At 53.0% G+C, this 21,446-nt stretch overlaps 1 protein-coding gene across 1 annotated transcript in view; it reads left to right on the top strand.

Annotated features, from left to right (window-relative positions):
* ALMS1 (ALMS1 centrosome and basal body associated protein) overlaps nt 1–21,446 on the top strand; it is a gene marked incomplete at both ends in the record, with an annotated part of 71,123 nt that overhangs the window by 13,863 nt on the left and 35,814 nt on the right. Inside the window, 5 exons of the mRNA XM_083862341.1 lie at nt 15,937–15,990; nt 16,236–16,292; nt 16,533–16,692; nt 17,539–17,694; nt 20,131–20,268. Coding sequence (XP_083718467.1) covers nt 15,937–15,990; nt 16,236–16,292; nt 16,533–16,692; nt 17,539–17,694; nt 20,131–20,268 — 565 coding nt within the window. The remainder of the gene's footprint in view (nt 1–15,936; nt 15,991–16,235; nt 16,293–16,532; nt 16,693–17,538; nt 17,695–20,130; nt 20,269–21,446) is intronic.

Here is a 21,446-nt window from a genome sequence, read left to right as displayed (position 1 = left end):
TGAGAGCAGGTCAGTCAGTCTTTTTCACCCTGGGCAGGTGTGAGAGCAGGTCAGTCAGTCCTTTTCACACTGACCAGGTGTGAGAGCAGGTCAGTCAGTCCTTTTCACCCTGGCCAGGTGTGAGAGCAGGTCAGTCAGTCCTTTTCACACTGGCCAGGTGTGAGAGCAGGTCAGTCAGTCCTTTTCACACTAACCAGGTCAGTCAAACCTCTGCCCCACCAGGGTCAGTCAAACCTCTCCCCACCAGGAACAGTCAAACCTCTCCCCCAACAGGATCAATTAAACCTCTCCCTCACCAGGATCAGTCAAATCTCTCCCCCACCAGGGTCAGTCAAACCTCTCCCCCAACAGGATCAGTTAAACCTCTCACTCAACAGGAACAGTCAAACCTCTCCCCCAACAGAGTCAGTCAAACCTCTGCCCCACGAGAGTCAGTCAAATCTCTCCCCCAACAGGATCAATTAAACCTCTGCCCCAATAGGGTCAGTCAAACCTCTCCCGACAGGAACAGTCAAACCTCTGCCCCAACAGGGTCAGTTAAACTTCTCACCCACCAGGGTCAGTCCAACCTCTCCCCCAACCTGAGCAGCTCAGTCAGAGTTGGCTCTGAGAAACTCCAAGGTTTAATATTTCACCTTTGTGCTTCCTTGGTTCCATTTATCTTAACGTGGAGTCAGAGTTATTCTGGGAAAGCTCCACCTCAATGGAAACACAAGTTGAAAACGCTGTTCCTCAGCCCAGGGTGGTTCTTTTTGCCCTGATCCCTCTGCAGAGCCAAGAGAGCTGCCCTGCCCATGAGGATTTTCCTTTAGTGACTCGTTTTTCCAGGTGTGAATGGAGGTGCCTCCAAAGCTGCTGCCACTGCACCACCAGTGGTGTTTCTTCACAGACAAACAAAGTTATTGAGAGGCAAATAACATAATTGTGATGCTTTAAAATGAACCTTTTGTGCCTGCAGGCTCAGCTGTGCAATTTGCCTTTTCCTGGCTCAGCTTTGCCTGTGTGTAGCTGCTTTTTTGGGGTTTTGTTTGGGAGTTAAACCACCCCTTAAAGGTGTGGAGCTGAACCTGCCTGGGGAATTAACTCATAGCAGCTCCTGAGGGGTTTATGAATTTGACTTTTTTTTTTTTTTTTTTTTTTTTTTAATGTGAAGCTCTTGATCGTTTTCATCAGTTCTTGAGATGGTTTTGATAACGTTTTGCTCCATCCCTGGTGAAGGAGCCTGGAAAAGGACAAGGAACATCTTGGGTGGGGTCTGGTCCATCCCAAACCCTCTGAGGGTTCAGTCCCTCCCTCTCTGGGTCTCACCCTGATGGTGCAGCCGTCTCTGGTCGCATTTAATTAAAGGTTAAATGGGTTTTTGGTAATTTGGATTGTCTGGAGATGGTTCTGAGGAGCTTTTCCCCTTCATGAACTGAAAGGCATTTTTGGGTGTCTCAGAGTGGGGTCTGCAGGCAGCTTGGGGGTCAGAGCTGTGTGTGCACAGTGAATAAATCCCCATTTTTGTAGGAAATTGAGGTTCAGGACAGAGCTCAGGCAGTGGGAGGACGTGGAAGGTTGGCCTTGTCCTTGCCCACATCCCCTGGGCAGGATTCTCGTGTTCCATGTGTTTTACATCCCTTTCCCCATTATTGCTGTTTGCAGAGCTGGAAGCCATTTAATAAAAAAAAAAAAAAAACCTTGCTGATATTTGTGCAGCTTTGTGTTCCCAGTGCAGCTGGAATCAAGGAGCAGAGGGCTCAGTGATGTGCTGAAAGCTGAGAGAAACCTCTCCTGGGCTCTTTTACCTGCTGCTCTCTAGGGATGAGCCACTGGCTGCAGGTTTGGGGTGAGCCCTGAATTCCCAAATACGGGAGGAGAGGTGAGAGGGGAAGGAGCCAGAGCTGCAAAACTCACTTGAGTTCTTCCTCTCCTCCTCAAAAAGTGTTTTGAATTTGATGTCAGGAGGGGAGGGATGACAATGACAGTTGGGCTGAAGTGCTCCGTGGAACAGCTTGACAGAGCCGAGGCTTTGTTGTTGTTGTTTTGCCTTCCTTTTTTATCCCCCCTGAAATGGCAGCCTGAGTGTGGCATTCAGAGCTGTCACAGCCTGGGGGGAGAGGGAACAGGCCCAGCTCTGCCTGAACTCCTCTGAGGAGGCTTGGGACCTTCACAGTGACAGCAGGAAAAAATCCCACTTTTGGCACGAGGGGCTCGGGGAGAGCAGCCAGCCCTGATCAGCCTGGGGAGCTGCTCCAGGGCTGAGCACGGGGACCCTGAGCCCCCCTGGGTGCCCCAAATGTGCCCCAGGATCACCCTGAGTGTCCCCAGGATCATCCTGAGCATCCCAAATGTGCCCCAGGATTGTCCTGGGTGCCCCAAATGTGCCCCAGGATTGTCCTGGGTGCCCCAAATGTGCCCCAGGATCATCCTGAGTGTCCCAAATGTGCCCCAGGATTGTCCTGGGTGCCCCAAATGTGCCCCAGGATCGTCCTGAGTGTCCCAAATGTGCCCCAGGATCATCCTGAGTGTCCCAAATGTGCCCCAGGATCATCCTGAGTGTCCCAAATGTGCCCCAGGATCATCCTGAGTGTCCCAAATGTGCCCCAGGATCATCCTGAGCATCCCAAATGTGCCCCAGGATCGTCCTGAGTGTCCCAAATATGCCCCAGGATCATCCTGAGTGTCCCAAATGTGCCCCAGGATCATCCTGAGTGTCCCAAATGTGCCCCAGGATCATCCTGAGTGTCCCAAATATGCCCCAGGATCGTCCTGGGCATCCCAAATGTGCCGGAGCTGATCCCTGGAATCCCCTTGGGGAAGATGGGAGCTGATCCCTGGAATCCCCTGGGGAAGGTGGAATTTTATCCCTGGAATCCTCTTGGGGAAGGTGGGAGCTGATCCCTGGAATCCCCTTGGGGAAGATGGGAGCTGATCCCTGGATTCCCCTGGGAAAGGTGGAATTTTATCCCTGGATTCCCCTGGGGAAGGTGGAATTTTATCCCTGGATTCCCCTGGGGAAGGTGGAAGTTGCCAGCCCCAGGCTGATTCCTGCCACACCATAAACTGGGGCACTCCTGGGACACACCAGGGAACAGGTGAGGGGTCCCAGTTTGGGGACAGGTGAGGGGTCCCAGTTTGGGGACAGGTGAAGGATCCCAGTTTGGGGGCAGGTGAGGGGTCCCAGGTTGGGGACAGGTGAGGGGTCCCAGGTTGGGGACAGGTGAGGGGTCCCAGTTTGGGGACAGGTGAAGGATCCCAGTTTGGGGGCAGGTGAGGGGTCCCAGGTTGGGGACAGGTGAGGGGTCCCAGTCTGAGGACACAGCTCTGCAGGTGTTTGGTGTGTGAGGTCTGATCCTGAAATGAGGAGGGATTTTCCTTGTCCTGCTGCTTCCTGCTGCATCCCCTGTGCTGACCCTGCCCTGCAGTGGGGTCAGGCTGCCCTGGCTGGGGGGCGATGGGTTGGGTTGGGAATGGGTTGGGTTTGGAATGGGTTTGGTTTGGAATGGGTTGGGTTTGGAATGGGCTGGTTTGGAATGATTTGGTTGGGAATGGGTTGGGTTGGGAATGGGTTGGTTTGGAATGGGTTGGTTTGGAATGGGTTGGGTTTGGAATGGGTAGGGTTGGGAATGGTTAGTTTGGGAATGGGTTTGGAATGGGTTGGTTTGGAACAATTTGCTTTGGAATGGGTTGGATTTGAAATGATTTGGTTGGGAATGGTTTGGTTGGGAATGGTTTGGTTGGGAATGGTTCAGATTAGGAATGGTTCAGATTAGGAATGGTTTGGGTTGGGAATGGTTTGGATTGGGAATGGTTGAGCTGGGAATGGTCTGGTTTGGGTTGGGAATGGTTTGGGTTGGGAATGTTTGGGTTGGGAACGTTTGGGTTTGGAATGGGTTGCTTTGGGAATGGGTTTGGAATGGGTTGGGTTTGGAATGATTTGGTTGGGAATGGTTCGGATTAGGAATGGGTTCTGTTGGGAATGGTTGAGTTAGGAATGGTCTGGTTTGGGTTGGGAATGGTCTGGGTTGGGAATATTTGGGTTGGGAATGCGTTGGGTTTGGAATGGGTTGGTTTGGAATGGGTTGGGTTGGGAATGAGTTGGGTTGGGAATGGTTTTGGATTGGGTTGGGAATGGTTTGGATTGGGAGTGGTTTGGGTTGGGAATGGCTGAGCTGGGAATGGTTTGGGTTGGGAATGGCTGAGCTGGGAGTGGTTTGGGTTTGGAATGGTTTGGATTGGGAATGGTTTGGGTTGGGAATGGCTGAGCTGGGACTGGTTTGGGTCGGAAGGAGCTCAAACCCCACCCAGTGCCATGGCAGGGACACCTCCCATTGTCCCAGTGCCCCCCGTGCCCAGCCTGGCCTGGGACACCTCCCTCCCTTCCCTGCCCTCTGCTGAAGGTCTGTGCACTGAGGGTTTTATTGCTTGGGGAGCACCTGCCTCATCCTCGAGCTTCTCTGGAGGGATTTGGGGTTTTCTGGAGGGATTTTGGGGTTTCTGGAGGGATTTTGGGGTTTCTGGAGGTCCCTGGAGGGCAGGGAATGAATGACTGGCTTTGCCTCGGTGCAGGGAGAGTTTCCTGCTCCTGGCTCTGCTTGGAGAACGTTCAGTCACTTTTTCATCTCTTTGAGTTTCTTAATGCAAATGTCAAGTGGCACTTGTGTTTTTGTTGGTATAATAGAGCCTGATTTATCAGCCAAATGTTGTGATTTGTGGGGTGTGTGTGTGTCTGTACATGCACTTTTACTTTATTAATCTGTGCACACAAAAGATTGGCAACATCTGTTTCTGACAGCTTTTTTCCCCAATTATTTTCTGCTCCCTCCCTTAGTTTTCTCTTTGTTTCTTCATTTCCAAAGCACACCCAGGTGGTTTTTTTTTTTTTTTTTTTTTGTCTGTGTGTGGAAAAAAAACCTTTTTCTTTAATCACTGCTGCTTTTCAATTTAGCTTGAAAATACATTTTCATTCAAAGTGGAGAAGCGAAGCTGAAATCAGAAAATCTTGTTTTCCTCTTCTCTCGCATGACTAAAAATAAGGTGCCAGTTCTGCCACATGAAGTGTGTCGTGATGGGAGCTGGCAAGTCTGATTTGATAACTGCAATTAATATTATTTGTTCACTAATGCCATTTTAAATAGAAAATAAGATTTGGGAGGGGGGAAAAGTCTATCTAATAGAGCTGTGAGAGGTCAGATTTTAATTTATTTATTGTTTCTTTAAAAACACTGGTTTGCATCCTTAGTGCAGTTCTGTATCCAAAATGATCTGCTCAGTATTGCCAAATGTAACAGTGAAAAATTCTGTGAGTGAGTGCAGAGAGAGGAGCAGGAGCGCTGGGAATGAATCCTGTGTGCTCCCAGGTCACTGTTGGGGATGGGGAAGGGCCAGTCCAGGCTCAGTCAGTGCCAGCCCTGAACAAACCTCTCTGTTCTCTGTGTGTGAGAGAGAAACGTGGGGGAGATCACAGGGAATGAGCTCAGAGTCCTGTTCCTGAGTGTAAATCAGGATCCAGAGTCTGGTTAAATCCCATCACTGCCCCAATTCCCCAGTCCCATCCCTGCCCAATTCCCCAATCCTATCACTGCCCTAATTCCCCAATCCCATCCCTGTCCCAATCCCCCAGTCCCATCCCTGCCCCAATCCCCTAATCCCATCCCTGTCCCAATCCCCCAGTCCCATCCCTGCCCCAATCCCCTAATCCCATCCCTGTCCAATCCCCTAATCCCATCCCTGTCCCAATCCCCCAGTCCCATCCCTGCCCCAATCCCCTAATCCCATCCCTGTCCCAATCCCCCAGTCCCATCCCTGCCCCAATCCCCTAATCCCATCCCTGCCCCAATCCCCCAGTCCCATCACTGCCCCAATCCCCCAATCCTATCACTGCCCAATCCCCCAATCCCATCCCTGCCCCAATCCCCCAGTCCCATCACTGCCCCAATCCCCCAATCCTATCACTGCCCAATCCCCCAATCCCATCCCTGCCCAATCCCCTAATCCCATCCCTGCCCAATCCCCTAATCCCATCCCTGCCCAATCCCCCAATCCCATCCCTGCCCAATCCCCTAATCCCATCCCTGCCCAATCCCCCAATCCTATCACTGCCCAATCCCCCAATCCTATCATTGCCCAATCCCCTAATCCCATCCCTGCCCCAATCCTCTAATCCTATCACTGCCCCAATCCCCCAATCCCATCCCTGCCCCAATCCCATCCCTGCCCCAATCCCATGGCTGCCCCAATCCTATGGCTGCCCTAATCCCATCACTCCCCAATCCCCCAATCCCATCCCTGCTCCAATCCCATCACTGTCCCAATTCCCCCAATCCCATCACTGTCCCAATTCTCCCAAACCCATCACTTCCCAATCCCATTGCTGCCCCAATTCCCCCAATCCCATCCCTGCCCCAATCCCATCACTCCTCAATGCCATGGCTGCCCCAATCCCATTGCTGCCTCAATCCCATCACTGTCCCAATTCCCCCAATCCCATCATCGCCCCAACCCCATAGTTGCCCCAATTCCATCACTGCCCCAATCCCCCAATCCCATTGCTGCCCCAATCCTCCAATCCCAGTCCCACATTTCCCTTCAGGGTTGCATTAACCCCCCCTTTTTTTTTTTTTTTTTTTTTTTTTTTTTAAATCAAAGAGCCCTGCGGAGCTGCTGTGCTGTAAATGACTTATCCCGACCTCAGTCCCTCATTCCTTGGCTCTGCCCCCCTGTGCTGATCCTGCCCTTTTCTCCTCTGAATTTTTATGTGTCAGAATTAATTGTGTCCCCCAGCTCAGCTTTCCAGTCTAGGGTGAACCCTCTGGAGTCCCTGCTGCTGTCACTTGCTCAGGAATAACTATTTAAACCTATTTTTTTAAAAGCTACATCTCATTTCCTTTCTCTAAACTTCCAAGAGAGCATTTAAATCATATTTGTTATTGCAAATTCAATGGTTTTTATCTGTGTGATTATCCTCTCACCACCTAGAGTTCTAAAGTAATTAATAAAAATTAATGGGAAATATTAAAAATTAATAAGCAAGGTTGCCTTGTGGTTGGGTGATGCAGAGTGGGTGGAGAAGCCTCGGGATGGAGCTGATGGAATGAAAACTGGATTTTTTTGGGGTGTAATGATCATTTTTGTAATGTGATCGTGCTCCTCTAAGTGGTGCAGCCTGTGGCTTGTCTGAGTGGTTGGAAACTGATGAGCCTAAATGAAATAAGTGGCATTTCTGGGTTAAGAAATCACTCCCTTGACCACAAATAGCTCTTTCCCTTTAAAAATAAAAGCTGGGAATATTTGGAGTATTTTTTTGCACCCCTCAGACATGTCTGTAGTTATTTACACTTCCCAGATATCAGTTTAGAGTTCAAAAGAGGAGAGGAAACCCCCCCCAAACACAGAGTTACATCTAAACCCTGCAGATAATTATGTCTATATTAGAGTTGGTTTTATTCCTGTGGTACAAACCATTTCCATTTGTTTTTGTAAGCAATGAACTGGAAAAAAAACCGAACCACCAAATACCCCAAAGAGCAGAGAAATGCAGGATAAAAATTAAAACTGATTGCTGCAGCAATCATCCCTGATTATTACTTTTACTCGAATTCCTCAAGAATAAAAGATGCCACACAGGCTTTGGTGGAATCAGAGTTTATGGAAAAACAGGGAGTAGGGGAGGCAGCAGTGGGAGCCTTGGTTTGTGAGGAAATAAAAGGTGATGGGATAAAATCCCTGTGGATCCTGTGTGATCCCACCTGGAAATCAGGAGGGATGGAACGGGATGGGGATGGCACAGGAGGAGTTTTGGGATGAACTGGGGGTGGCTGTGCCAGGAGGGAGTGGTTGGAGACCTGGATTTGGTATGGGATGAGAAATTTGAATTTAATCCGGGAGGGAGGAGGCCCCAGGAGTGTAAGAGTGGGGTTCCCTCCCCTTCCCTGCAGCTGCGGTCTTTGGGGTTGTGGGGCTGGCGTCTTTGGGGTTGTGGGGCTGGGGTCTTTGGGGCTGTGGGGTTGGGATCTCTGGGGATATGGGACTGGGATCTTTGGGACTGGAATCCTTGGGGATGTGGGGCTGGGATCTTTGGGGATGTGGGGTTGGGGTCTTTGGGAATGGGAAGTTGGGATCTTTGGGAATGTGGGGCTGGGATCTCTGGGGATGTGGGGCTGGAGTCTCTGGGGATGTAGGGATGGGATCTTTGGGAATGGGAAGTTGGGATCTTTGGGGATGTGAGGCTGGGATTTAGGGCTGTGGGGCTGGGATCTTTGGGGATACGAGGCTGGGATCTTTGGGGCTGGAATCTTTGGGGCTGTGGGGCTGGGGTCTTTGGGGATGTGGGGCTGGGGTCTTTGGGAATGGGAAGTTGAGATCTTTGGGAATGTGGGGCTGGGATCTTTGGGGATGTGGGGCTGGGATTTGGGGATGTGTGGTTGGGGTTTTGGAACTGAGATCTTTGGGAATGGGAAGTTGGAATCTTTGAGGATACAAAGCTGGGATCTTTGGGACTGTGGGCCTGGGGTCTCTGGGGCTGTAGGACTGGGATCTTTTGGGATGTGGGGCTGGGGTCTTTGGGGATGTGGGACTGGAGTCTTTGGGAATATGAGGCTGGAATCTTTAGGGTTGTGGGGCTGGAATCTTTAGGAACATGAGGCTGGGATCTCTGGGGTTGTGGGGCTGGGGTCTTTAGGAATATGAAGCTGGGATCTTTGGGGCTGTGTGACTGTGATCTTTAGGAACATGAGGCTGTGCTGCCACCTCTCCCAGCCCTATTGGTGTTTTTCTCTCCCCAGAATTCCAGGAGAGCAGATTCTCCCCCTGCCTGCCCCTGCTGCTGAGCCCAGGCCTGGCTGAGACATTCCTGCAGGGATCCCAGCTGGATTTCCTCCCCCTCAGGTGGGCTGGGGGGTCCCTGCTCCTTCCCCTCCCTGATTCTGCTCTGGGGATGGACAGTGGCTGTTCCTGGGTGCAGAAATTGGGGTTTGGGGAAAAGGCACCTCTGGGTTCTGCCCCCAGAAGAGTTTTGAGAAGGGAGAACCAGGACCAGGCTCTTCTGAGCTGGGGAAATGAGGAACTCCATCCTCTGCAACGTCTCTGCAGCTTTTTTAGACTCTGGAATAAACTTCCTGAAATTCTGGGGACAAAAATCACATTTGTGTATTTACAGGAGTAAAAAACATGCACGGACAGTGTTGTGTATGCTGGAGCATAAATTACACTATTTGTGCAATTTACACTCCAAATTTTGGGTTAAAATGCATAAAATAAAAGCCTTTACAAAAGCCTTTGTTTCAGTAAAAGGCTTTGGCACCTTCATTTCGAGGTGCTCTGCTTGCATGGAATAATTTTTTCGTGGTTTGTTTAATATAAAGGAAAAAGGTTCAATGTTATGTTTAATATAAAGGAAATATTTATTAAGCAATCCTCAATGTGAGTATTAGAATTTAATAGGAATTTGTTGCTTATCTGAGGCCTGGCTGCTTTCATATCCTTTACAAAAATATAATTGATATAATGAGCTGAAGTAGGTGATTTATATTAAAAAATCAAGCTGACACATGTGCGAGTACATGTTGCGTATTTTACTCAGCTAATTTGATTTATTTATGTAACTAATAACAGCCTGTCAGTTAAAAACATTTCAGTCATAAACAGGCTGAAAAATATTGCCAGACTGAGTAGAAATTGATATTATTATTATTATTATTATTACTATTATTATTATTATATTAAAATTGAAATTATTATTGAACTATAATTATTACAATTGATATTATTACTATATTATAATATTATTATTATTATTATTATTATTATTATTATTATTATTATTATTATTATTATTATTATTTTGAGCCTTTATTTTAGAGGAGATTTTTTATATCCCTTTGCATTCCTTCAGTTTTTGCCCCTTTAGGGGATGCATTTATGAGCATTTGTGTGAATATTTCCAAGCCCTAGTTGTCACCTGAGGCTCCTTTGCCTCTGATTTAAACCAGAGACGTTGAAATAAGAGAACTGATGAGAAATTCCCTTTTCTGGCCTTTTTCAGAGGAATCCCTGACGTGTCTGGAGCATCCCTGGGGCATCCCCACGTCCATGGAAATCCCTCCCCAGCCCTTCCCTGGTCACCCCAGAGCTCCCAGTGCGGGGAGGACACCGGGGACAGGGACAGGGACAGGGACACCCAGCACAAGGGACCAGGAGCCCTGAGCAGGGGGGAGCCAGCACTGGCAGCTCCAGAGGAGGGGCTGGAGCAGCCCTGGGGCACGGCTGGGAGGGGTGGACAGCCCTGTGGTCACTCCAGTGGTCATCCCAGTGGACATTCCTGTGGTCACCCCTCTGGACACCCCAGTGGACATTCCTGTGAACACCCCAGCGGACACACCAGTGGACATTCCCATGGCCACTCCTCTGGACACCCCAGTGGTCACTCCTCTGGACACCCCTCTGTACACCCCAGCGGACACCCCAATGGACATTCCCGTGGTCACTCCTCTGGACACCCCAGTGGACATTCCTGTGGTCACCCCTCTGGACACCCCAGTGGTCATTCCTGTGATCATCCCTCTGGTCACCCCAGTGGACATTCCTGTGGTCACCCCAGTGGACACCCCTCTGGTCACCCCAGTGGTCACCCCAGCGGTCACCCCTCCGGACACTCTCCCCAGGACAGCAGTGACCCAGCTGCTGGCTCTGAGCTGGCAGGGAGGGACAAGGAGCCCCCGGGGCAGGAGGGGGAATCCTCATCCTCAGGAAACTCCTCCTATCAAAGTGCCCTGACCAAGTTCTCGGGGCAGAGCCCCAGGGGGAGGCAGCAGGGCCAGGGGGACGTGGCTGGGGGTGCAGCAGGACTCCTGGAGGGGCAGGAGCAGGGACAGGAGGGGCCTGAGCTTGGTCTGGCACAGAATTTCTCTGCTGGAAACTCGGGTGCTCAGGACGTTCTCATTCTGAAAACTCAGGGTGCAGCAGCTCCTGGGGCAGGCAGGGGAAGGCTGGAGGAGCCTGGGGGGGAGCTCAGGGGCTCTGAGGAGCTCAGGGAGGAGCTGCAGGGAGCTCTGCTGAGCCCCCAGCAGGAGCAGCTCTCGGGGAGGCTGGGGACAGAGGAGCCTGTCCCTGCTGTGCCAGGCAGCCAGCCCTGGGACAGTGCCAGGGACCCTGCTGGGGACAGTGCCAGAGACCCTGCAAGGGACAGTGCCAGGGACCCTGCTGGGGACAGTGCCAGAGACAATGCCAGGGACCCTCCCAGGGACCCTGCTGGGGACAGTGCCGGGGACCCTGCAAGGGACAGTGCCAGGGACCCTGCTGGGGACAGTGCCAGAGACCCTGCAAGGGACAGTGCCAGGGACCCTGCTGGGGACAGTGCCAGGGACAATGCCAGGGACAGTGCTAGGGACTGTGCCAGGGACCCTGCAAGGGACAATGCCAGGGACAGTGCTGGGGATAGTGCCAGGGACCCTCCCAGGGACCCTCCCAGGGCCCCTGCCCCCTGCCCTGGGCACTCCCCAGGGCCAGCAGAGCCTGCAGGGAGCAGGGCTGAGCTGACAGGCTCCGACTGCTCCATAGAGAGGGGACACAAGGTGACAGAGATCTCCCCTTCCTTCAGCCTGGGGCCTGAGGGCTCCTTCTCCCTGCTCCTGCCTCGTCCCAAATTCCAGTCCACCCCAGGGCTGGTGCTCAGGAGAGCTGCTGGGGCAGAGGGATGTGGAGTCCTGGGGGTCCCTGCAGACCTTCAGGCCTCTCCTGGCTGCTCCAGTGGAGAAGCCTCAGGGAATTCCCCTGCCCCTGGATCCCCTGGGAAGCAGCAGCAGCATCCTCAGAGTGCAGTGACAGAGACCTGTGAGCGTCTGGAGTCCCTCAGGCTGGGATCCCCTGGCAGGATCCAGCCCTCTCCATCCCTGAGTTCCCTGGACAAAGTGAGAGCTTGGAATGTGAGCCAGCCTGGCAGGATCCAGCCCTCTCCATCCCTGAATTCCCTGGAGAAGATGGGAACCTGCAGTGTGACCCAGCCTGGAAGGATCCAGCCCTCCCCATCCTTGAATTCTCTAGACAAGGTGGAAGCCTGGAGTGTGACCCAGCCTGACAGGATCCAGCCCTCCCCATCCCTGAGTTTCCGGAAGATTGGAGCCTGGAATGTGAGCCAACCTGGCAGGATCCAGCCCTCCCCATCCCTGAGTTTCCAGGAGAAAGTGAGAACCTGGGCTGTGACCCAGCCTGGCAGGATCCAGCCCTCCCCATCTCTGAATTCCCTGGACAAGGTGGAAACCTGGAATGTGAGCCAGCCTGGCAGGATCCAGCCCTTCCCATCCCTGAATTCCCTGGACAAGATGGAAACCTGCACTATGAGCCAACCTGGCAGGATCCAGCCCTCCCCATCCCTGAGTTCCCAGGAGAAGGTGGAAACCTGGAATGTGACCCAGCCTGACAGGATCCAGTCCTCCCCATCTCTGAATTCCCTGGACAAAGTGAGAGCTTGGAATGTGAACCAGCCTGGCAGGATCCAGCCGTCCCCATCCCTGAATTCCCTGGACAAGGTGGAATCCTGGAGTGTGACCCATCCCGAGCAGGATCCTGGTTCCAGCAGCTCAGGTGTCCCAGCTGTGTTTCCTCCTGCCCCCAGGGCTCCTCCCAGCACTTCCAGCTGTGTGTTCTCAGCCCAGGGAAGCCCCAGAGAGGCCCAGGACTGTTCTGCCCCTCGCTGCAGGGGCACAGGCTCTCTGGGCACTCTGCATTTCCCTGCCAAGCCCCTGGTGCCTGGCCCAGCCCTGGGCAGGTCCCAGTCTGATCCTGTGGATGTCAGCAGCAGCAGAGGCCTGCCTGGAGTCACCCCGCAGCCCCCAGGGGAGCAGGGGAGCCCTGCCCTGGGGGGCTCTGGCAGCTCCAGCTCACCAAAGGCTGTTCCTGGGGCTGGGGATGTGGATGCTCACACAAGGAGAAGCTCAGCCCCAGCTGTATTTATGTCCAGCTTTGCTCAGAAAGGTCTGAGCTCTCCACCTGATGAGCACAAGGATTGTGAGGAAGAGGAAAAGGAAAAGCAACCCTTCAGCCTCAACATTCCCACTGGCCACGAGGCCAAGGGCAGCTTTGGAGCCGTTTCCTTGGAGAGCTGGAGTTTTGCTGTGGGTTCTGGGGAGCCCCTGGGCTGTCCCTGGGGGTCCCTGGGGGTGCCCAGGCCCTGCCCCAGGGCAGGGGGGGACAGCAGCTCCAGCCCCCCTGCAGCAGCTCCGGACAGCCCCAGCAAACAGGAGTTGGATATTGAGCAGAGGATCCCGGTAAGTCTCCTTTTAATTTACACTCATTCTGGAGTTAGCCAGTTTTTTTCCCAGTATTAACCATTTTTTTCCCAATGTTGACCATTTCTTTTCCCACAGTTACCCATTTTTTCCCAGAGTTCACCATTTCTTTTCCCAGTTATCCATTTTTTCCTAGTTATCATTTCTTTCCTAGTTATCCATTTCTTTTTCTTCTCCCAGTTACCCATTTTTTTTCCCACTGTTAACCATTTCTTTTCCCAGTTACCCATTTCTTTCCCCAGAGTTCACCATTTCTTTTCCCACAGTTATCCATTTTTCCCCAGTGTTAACCATTTCTTTTCCTAGAGTTACCCACTTCTTTTCCCAGAGTTACCAATTTCTTTTCCCAGAGTTGCCCATTTTTTTCCCCAGTTAACCATTTCTTTCCCCAGAATTCATTATTTCTTTTCCCAGTTACCCATTTCTTTTTCCGGAGTTACCCATTTCTTTTCCCAGCTCCATTTTTTTCCCAGAGTTACCCATTTTTTCCGAGTTTTCCCTTTCTTTTCCCAGTTATCTATTTCTTTTCCCAGTTAACCATTTCTTTTCCCCAGTGTTAACCATTTTTTCCCAGTTATCCATTTCTTTTCCCACAGTTACCCATTTTTCCCCAGAGTTAACAATTTCTTTTCCCAGAGTTATCCATTTTCCCAGTGTTAACCATTTCTTTTCCCACAGTTACCCATTTCTTTTCCCAGTGTTAACCATTTTTTTCCCAATGTTAACCATTTTTTCCCCAGTTACCCATTTTTTCCCAGTGTTAACCATTTCTTTTCCCAGAGTTATCCATTTTTTCCCAGAGTTACCAATTTCTTTTCCCAGAGTTACCAATTTCTTTTCCCAGAGTTACCAATTTCTTTTCCCAGAGTTACCAATTTCTTTTCCCAGAGTTACCAATTTCTTTTCCCAGAGTTACCAATTTCTTTTCCCAGTTACCAATTTCTTTTCCCAGAGTTGCCCATTTTTTCCCCAGAATTCACCATTTCTTTTCTCAGTGCTGCCCTTTTTTTCCTAGAGGTAACCATTTCTTTTGCCAGCTCCATTTTTCCCAGTGTTAACCATTTTTCCCCAGTGTTAATAATTTCTTTTCCCAGTGTTACCCTGGGCAGACCCCAGACCCCCCTGGGCAGACCCCAGACCCCCCTGCACAGACCCCAGACCCCCCTGCACAGACCCCAGATCCCCTGGGCAGACCCCAGACCCCCCTGCACAGACCCCAGACCCCCCTGGGCAGACCCCAGACCCCCTGCACAGACCCCAGACCCCCCTGGGCAGACCCCAGACCCCCCTGGGCAGACCCCAGACCCCCTGCACAGAACCCAAACCCCCTGCACAGACCCCAGACCCCCCTGGGCAGACCCCAAACCCCCTGGGCAGACCCCAGACCCTCCTGCACAGACCCCAGACCCCCCTGGGCAGACCCCAGACCCCCTGGGCAGACCCCAGACCCTCCTGCACAGACCCCAGACCCTCTTTCTGGAGTCCCAGCCCTCTCTACCGAGCTCTGTGACTTCCCAGGGTGCCCAGAGGGATGCCCTGGACTCCAGCACCCTCCTGTTTGTCCAGTCCAGGTTTCCCCCTGTTTTTGGGGCTGCAGGGCACCAGGGCATTGCTGGCTGGGAGTGGTGGAGCAGATGAGATGCAGATTTCAGGTTCCTGGCAATGCCAAACGTGTCATTACCCTCTGAGTAAGAGGCTGCTCCTCTCACGAGACAATTCCATCATCTCCAGCTCTTGGGGAATGTGCTCTGGAATCTCTTTTTCCCTCTGTTTGTCTCTGCAAAAACCCCCGTGGTGACACAGATATAAATATTGGAGGGGAGGGTGTTGGAGCTGAAATTCATGAGACAGAGAGATGATTTCTGTTCCTGGCTATAATTACACATTTCCCCAGGCTGGTTTTTAGGGATTGTGCTCCCAATAAATCACTGCCAGGGGAGGAAAAGGAGATCAGGTCACTCAGCTGGCTGTTGGTGTGGAGGTTTATAATTTATAATAAAACCCTGGGAAATGGGGCTGGCTGTGATGTGGGAGGTAATTAATTTAATTTTCCTGCCTGGTTTAGGACATGGTGTGGATGAGTGGAAATTAATTTGCCCTTACAGGTGATGAAGCCAGGGAAATTTTTATTTTTATTTATTTTTTTTTTTAATTTTTTTTTCCTGTGTGTAAACCAGCTCTGCCAACTGTTTTCCTGGAAGGCTTCAACAAACTTGTCCTGAAAAATGAGGAGCTGCTGCTGTTGCCTTGAATTCCTGAGGCTGCCAGTGTTTTCTGAGTTTCCTCTTTTCTGTGTGGGGAGGGAGAAGGGTTTTAAACCAAACCTTTGTGTTCTCCTTGCAGCTGGGAAATGGGATTTTATTATTATTATTTGTTTTCCCAGATTTACCTGAGGAACCTGGGCACTGAGCAGTCCCCTGGCTCCATCCTGGTGTCCCTCCATCCCCTAAATGTTGATTATTCCTTGTTTTTCCAGGTCTATCTGAGGAACCTGGGCATTGAGCAGTCCCCTGGCTCCATCCTGGCCCCCTTTGTGCCCCTCCATCCCCTAAATGTTGATTATTCCTTGTTTTTCCCAGATTTACCTGCAGAACTTGGGCACTGAGCAATCCCCTGGCTCCATCCTGGTGCCCCTCCACCCCCTAAATGTTGATTTTTCCCATTTTCCCAGGTTTACCTGAGGAACCTGGGCATTGAGCAGTCCCCTGGCTCCATCCTGGCTCGAGTGGGAGGGCTCTCCATCCCCTAAATGTTGATTTTTCTGTATTTTCCCAGATTTACCTGAGGAACGTGGCACTGAGCAGTCCCTTAGCTCCATCCTGGCTGGGCTGGGAGAGCTCTGCATCCCCTGAGTGTTGATTATTCCTTGTTTTCCCAGATTTACTTGAGGAACTTGGGCACTGAGCAGTCCCCTGGCTCCCTTGGTGCCTCTCCATCCCCTAAATGTTGATTTTTCCTTGTTTTTCCCAGATTTACCTGCAGAACCTGGGCATTGAGCAGTCCCCTGGCTCCATCCCGGTGCCCTTTGTGCCCCTCCATCCCCTAAATGTTGATTATTCCTTGTTTTCCCACATTTGCCTGCAGAACTTGGGCATTGAGCAGTCCCCTGGCACCATCCTGACCCCCTTTTATGCCCCTCCATCCCCTAAATGTTGATTATTTCTTGTTTTCCCAGATTTACTTGAGGAACCTGAGTCCCCTGGCTCCATCCTGGCCCCTTTTATGCCTCTCCATTCCCTAAATGTTGATTTTTTCCCATTTTCCCAGATTTACCTGAGGAACCTGGGCATTGAGCAGTCCCCTGGCTCCATCCTGGCCCCGTTCCTGCCCCGGGGGCCCCTCCAGGAGCTGGAATTCTCCCCTGGGGGGCTCAGGAAGCTGCAGGACCCCCTGGACACGCTGAGCAGGCTGCCCCCAAAGGCACAGGGTACGGCCCCTCACTCACCCCTGGGCCAGGGATGTTCCTGGGGATTCATCTTCTCCCATTCCTGGAGTTTTGGGTCATTTCGTTTTGATTTTTTTTTTTTTTTTTTTTTTTTTTGGTTAATGTGCTAATTTCAATGTAGTGGGTGGAGTGCTCACTAGAATTAGTTATTTTTCTGCTCTGAGATGGGATTAGGAGAAAAAATAAAGCAAGCTTAAATTTAAAGGGTATAAAGAAAACTCTATTAACAAAATTATATGAGAGAAAAAAATAATAAGAATAGGATTATTCCCTTCATTTCTCTTCTCCCAAAGGTCCTTCAGGAGGACAAGGTTTGGGTGTTGAGACTGAAGGAATGGGACCAGAGGTTTTTATTCATGGGAAAGGAACAATTCTTGGTTTATTTTGGGTTTCTTGGTGTGACAGAGAGTTGTCAGTGTTTGTTTAACTGACCAGATCTGTTCCTAAATCCCTCCACCCACCATCATCATCATCATCATCATCATCCCAATCAGTGTGGCTTTGTAACCAAAGCTCTGCCAGAGCTCCAGGAGTGTGTGCAGGGCCAGGGGGTGGATGGATGATCCCAACTCAAGCTTTTCTGTAATTCTCTGATGAATTTTGTGTTTTCTTTGTGTTTGTGTTTATCTGAAATACTCCTGAGATTTCTTTGGGGAGAGAAATCTCACGGAAATCTTAGCTCAAGTCTCCTGCTGAGAACAGGAGGAGAAATTAAATATTTCCCAGTTTTATCTGAATCCTCCCCTCCCTCTGTGCCCTCCAGCCCGGGCAGGGATATTTGTGTTCTGGCTCCCCCAATGAGTGACTGGGTGTTCTGTTCCTCTGCAGGTGCCTTGCTGCCGGCCTTTGAGATGTCACAAGCCAGCTTTGCCTCCGACCTGTCCCCCCTGAGCGTGTCCCTTGCCCTTGGGGGGTCCCCTGGGGGCTCAGGGGTGATGTCCTCTGGGGGTGTAATGTCCCCTGTGGGGGTGATGTCCCCTGCAGGTTTGATGTCCCCTAGGGCTGTGATGTCCCCTGGGGGCTCCCAGACTGGCCTGGGTGAGCTGTCCCTTGCCCTGGGCTCTGAGGCTGGCCCAGGTGTGCTGTCCTTGTCCCCTGTGGACTCCCAGGCTGGCCCAGGTGTGCTGTCCCTGTCCCCTGTGGACTCCCAGGCTGGCCCAGGTGTGCTGTCCCTGTCCCCTGTGGGCTCCAGAGGTGGCTCAGGTGTGATGTCCCCTCTGGATCCCTGTCCCAGCTCCCCCCAGCTCTGTGCAGAGCCCCCAGGCAGCAAGAGCAGTGTGACAGGTCCCCTCCAGCTCTCAGGGCTGCTGTCCCTGTCCCCTGTGGGTTCCAGGGGTGGCCCAGGTGTGCTGTCCCTGTCCCCTGTGGGCTCCAGGGGTGGCCCAGGTGTGCTGTCCCCCCTGGATCTCTGTCCCAGCTCCCCCCAGGTGTGTGCAGAGCCCCCAGGCAGCAAGAGCAGTGTGACAGATCCCCTCCAGCTCTCAGGGCTGCTGTCCCTGTCCCCTGTGGGCTCTGGTGTGATGTCCCCTGTGGACTCCCAGGCTGGCCCAGATGGGCTGTCCCTGTCCCCTGTGGGCTCCAGGGGTGGCCCAGGTGTGCTGTCCCCCCTGGATTTCTGTCCCAGCTCCCTCCAGCTCTCAGCAGAGCTCCCAGGCAGGCAGGACAGGGTCCCAGGTCCCCAGCTCTCAGGGGTCCTGTCCCCCCTGGATCTCTGTCCCAGCTCCCCCCAGGTGTGTGCAGAGCCCCCAGGTAGGCAGGACAGGGTGACACGTCCCCAGCTCTCAGCAGAGCCCCCAGGCAGGCAGGACAGGGTGACACGTCCCCAGCTCTCAGCAGAGCCCCCAGGCAGGCAGGACAGGGTGACACGTCCCCAGCTCTCAGCAGAGCCCCCAGGCAGGCAGGACAGGGTGACACGTCCCCAGCTCTCAGCAGAGTCCCCAGGCAGGCAGGACAGGGTGACACGTCCCCAGCTCTCAGCAGAGCCCCCAGGCAGGCAGGACAGGGTGACACGTCCCCAGCTCTCAGCAGAGCCTCCAGGCAGGCAGGACAGGGTGACACGTCCCCAGCTCTCAGCAGAGTCCCCAGGCAGGCAGGACAGGGTGACACGTCCCCAGCTCTCAGCAGAGTCCCCAGGCAGACAGGACAGAGTGACACGTCCCCAGCTGCAGGGGGCTGCCCCAGCCCAGGGGACAGAGGGGTCCCCAGGAGCTGCTGGAGCAGAGCAGGACCCTCCCAGCTGCTCGTGGGGCAGGGAGAGCCCCCGGGCTGGGGATCCCCTGGCCTGGGGCAGGGACCTGCAGGGATCCCTGCCTTTGTCTGGGAACGAGATGGAGCTGGACAGGGGGTCCCAGAGCTCCGGGGTGGGAAGTGGGAGCAGCCAGGGCAGGCAGGAAAGGGATTCCCCAGTGGTGTCTGGGGTCCTGCAGGACCTCCGGGAGCTGCTGGCCCAGGTGGAGGGTCTCACTGCTGCCTGGAGCCAGCCTGGCCTCCCCAGTGCCTCCTGCAGGGAAACGGGGCTGGCTGGGCAGGGGGAGCACCCCAGGGACCCCAGACTGGGGCAGGACTGGATCCCTGAGCTGTCCTGGGACGAGGGGCTGCCCAAACACCCCCTGGCTCCTGCCAGCTGCCATTTGGGCTGGGGACACCCTTGGGGTGTCAGTCTGCAGCGCAGGGAAGGGCTGGGGGAAACAGCCCAGGAGCCAAGGGCAGGAAAACCCACGGGCAGGTGGGAGCCAGAGGGGAGCAGCAGCACCCTGAGCACGGCCAGGAGCCAGGCTGTCCCTGTGGGGCTGGCACAGAGCAGTGACAGCAGTGACCTGAGCACCCTGAGCATGGCCAGGAGCCAGGCTGTCCCTGTGGGGCTGGCACAGAGTGACCTGAGCACAGCCAGCCCCCCAGAGCCGGGCTCTGCTCCTCCCCTGCAGCCCCTGGGCACTGTCCCCCCTGTCCTGGGGGGCTCCTTGCCCCGGGCTGGGGGGGCTGGAGGGGCAGCAGGGACATGGGACAGCGATGACAGCAGCAGTGGGGATTCCCTCAGTGCCCGTGTCAGGAGCCTCCTGGGGGAGCCTGGGTGTCCCCAGCAGCCTGGCAGTGCCCCAAGGGTGTCCCAGCAGCCTGGCAGTGCCCCAAGGGTGTCCCAGCAGGGTGGCAGTGTCCCAAGGGTGTCCCAGCAGCCTGGCAGTGCCCCAAGGGTGTCCCAGCAGGGTGGCAGTGTCCCAAGGGTGTCCCAGCAGCCTGGAACTGTCCCAAGGGTGTCCCAGCAGGGTGGCAGTGTCCCAGGGCTGTCCCAGCAGGGTGGCAGTGTCACAAGGGTGTCCCATCAGCCTGGCAGTGCCCCAAGGGTGTCCCAGCAGCCTGGAACTGTCACAGGGCTGTCCCACAGCCCCCTGGGCAGGGCTGGGGCTGGCAGGGGCTGGGCAGGGAGCAGCAGCAGCAGCAGCAGCAGCAGTGGGGACTCGCTCGCTGCCCGTGTCCGCTGCCTCCTGGGGGCTGCCTCCCCCGGCATCGAGGCCAACCACATCCTGAGGAGGGCAGAGGAGCAGGAGAGGAAAATCCGAGGTGAGAGCCTGGGCTGGGCTGTGACAGGGTGTTGTGGTTTGAAAGCAAAACGAGTGAGAGGCTCCAAGTCAGGAATACAATTTAAGAAGAAAAAAGGGTTAAAAAGGTAAAAATAAAATCAATGCAATAACACAAAGGAGCACTGGCAGAGTCAGAACACACCCTGAGCAGGGTGGTGGGAGCAGTCCAGGTGAGGGGCTCTTCCTGATCCCACAGAAAGGTCTGGGAGCTCTGCTCCTCTGGGAATCCAGTGGCTCAGGGCTGCTTGTCCTGTCCCAAATCCCAGATTCTCTCCAGGTGGGAATGCTTGGCTCCTCCCCCTGGGCATTGGGAGCATCTCCCAATGGGATGAGGAGTCGTGCAGTGGCTCCTTGATGGCCCATTAAACAGAGAGAGCTCCTGGAGGGAGTTCCCTGTGAGTCCTGGGCAAGGCATTGATGGGCCATGAGCAGAAGAGCCCAAAGGAGGGGCCTGGGAAAACACTGCCCCACCTGGTTCCAGCAGCTCATGGGGATGGGGATGGGATAAACACTGTGTGCACATCCTACACTGTAACCCAGGACACAGGGGTTGTTTTAGGGTTTGTTTTAGGGGTTTAGGGGTTGTGTCAGGGGCAATGGGATGTGGGTTCTGTGTTGGGGCTTTGGGCACAAACAGGGCAAAGCTGCTGCCAGACAAAATCCCTCGAGCTTTTATTGCAGCACCAGCCCCAGAACTGGTGAGAACTTTACACAACTGAGGGGTGGCAGCAGCAGCCAGAGATCTCTTTGTTACAGAACATTTTAAAAGTTTCCCAGCCCAGAGCACATTGCTAAAGCTCACAGAGAATTGTTGTCCCAGTCACTGAGAGCACAAACACACCTGCTTCAAACCCGGGTGCTTTCTATTCCCAATAATCCATAGAACAGATGGAATATCAATAATCCATATTAACAGTAATCCATATTAACAGAAATCCATATTAACAGAAATCCATATTAACAATAATCCATATTAGCAATAATCCATATTAGCAATAATCCATATTAACAATAATCCATATTAACAATAATCCAATATTCCATTATTAAATTTAAAACCTTCTACTGTCTTGCTAAACTTATTTTTCTGCTTAAGATCCATCCTGGCCAAACCTAAAAACTCAGATTATTGTTTCATGTCCTTGCTGCGCTATTACA

Source organism: Zosterops lateralis, assembly GCF_965231275.1.
Source record: "Zosterops lateralis genome assembly, chromosome: 5".
Lineage (NCBI taxonomy): Eukaryota > Metazoa > Chordata > Aves > Passeriformes > Zosteropidae > Zosterops > Zosterops lateralis.
This window is presented reverse-complemented; position numbering and strand designations above follow the sequence as displayed.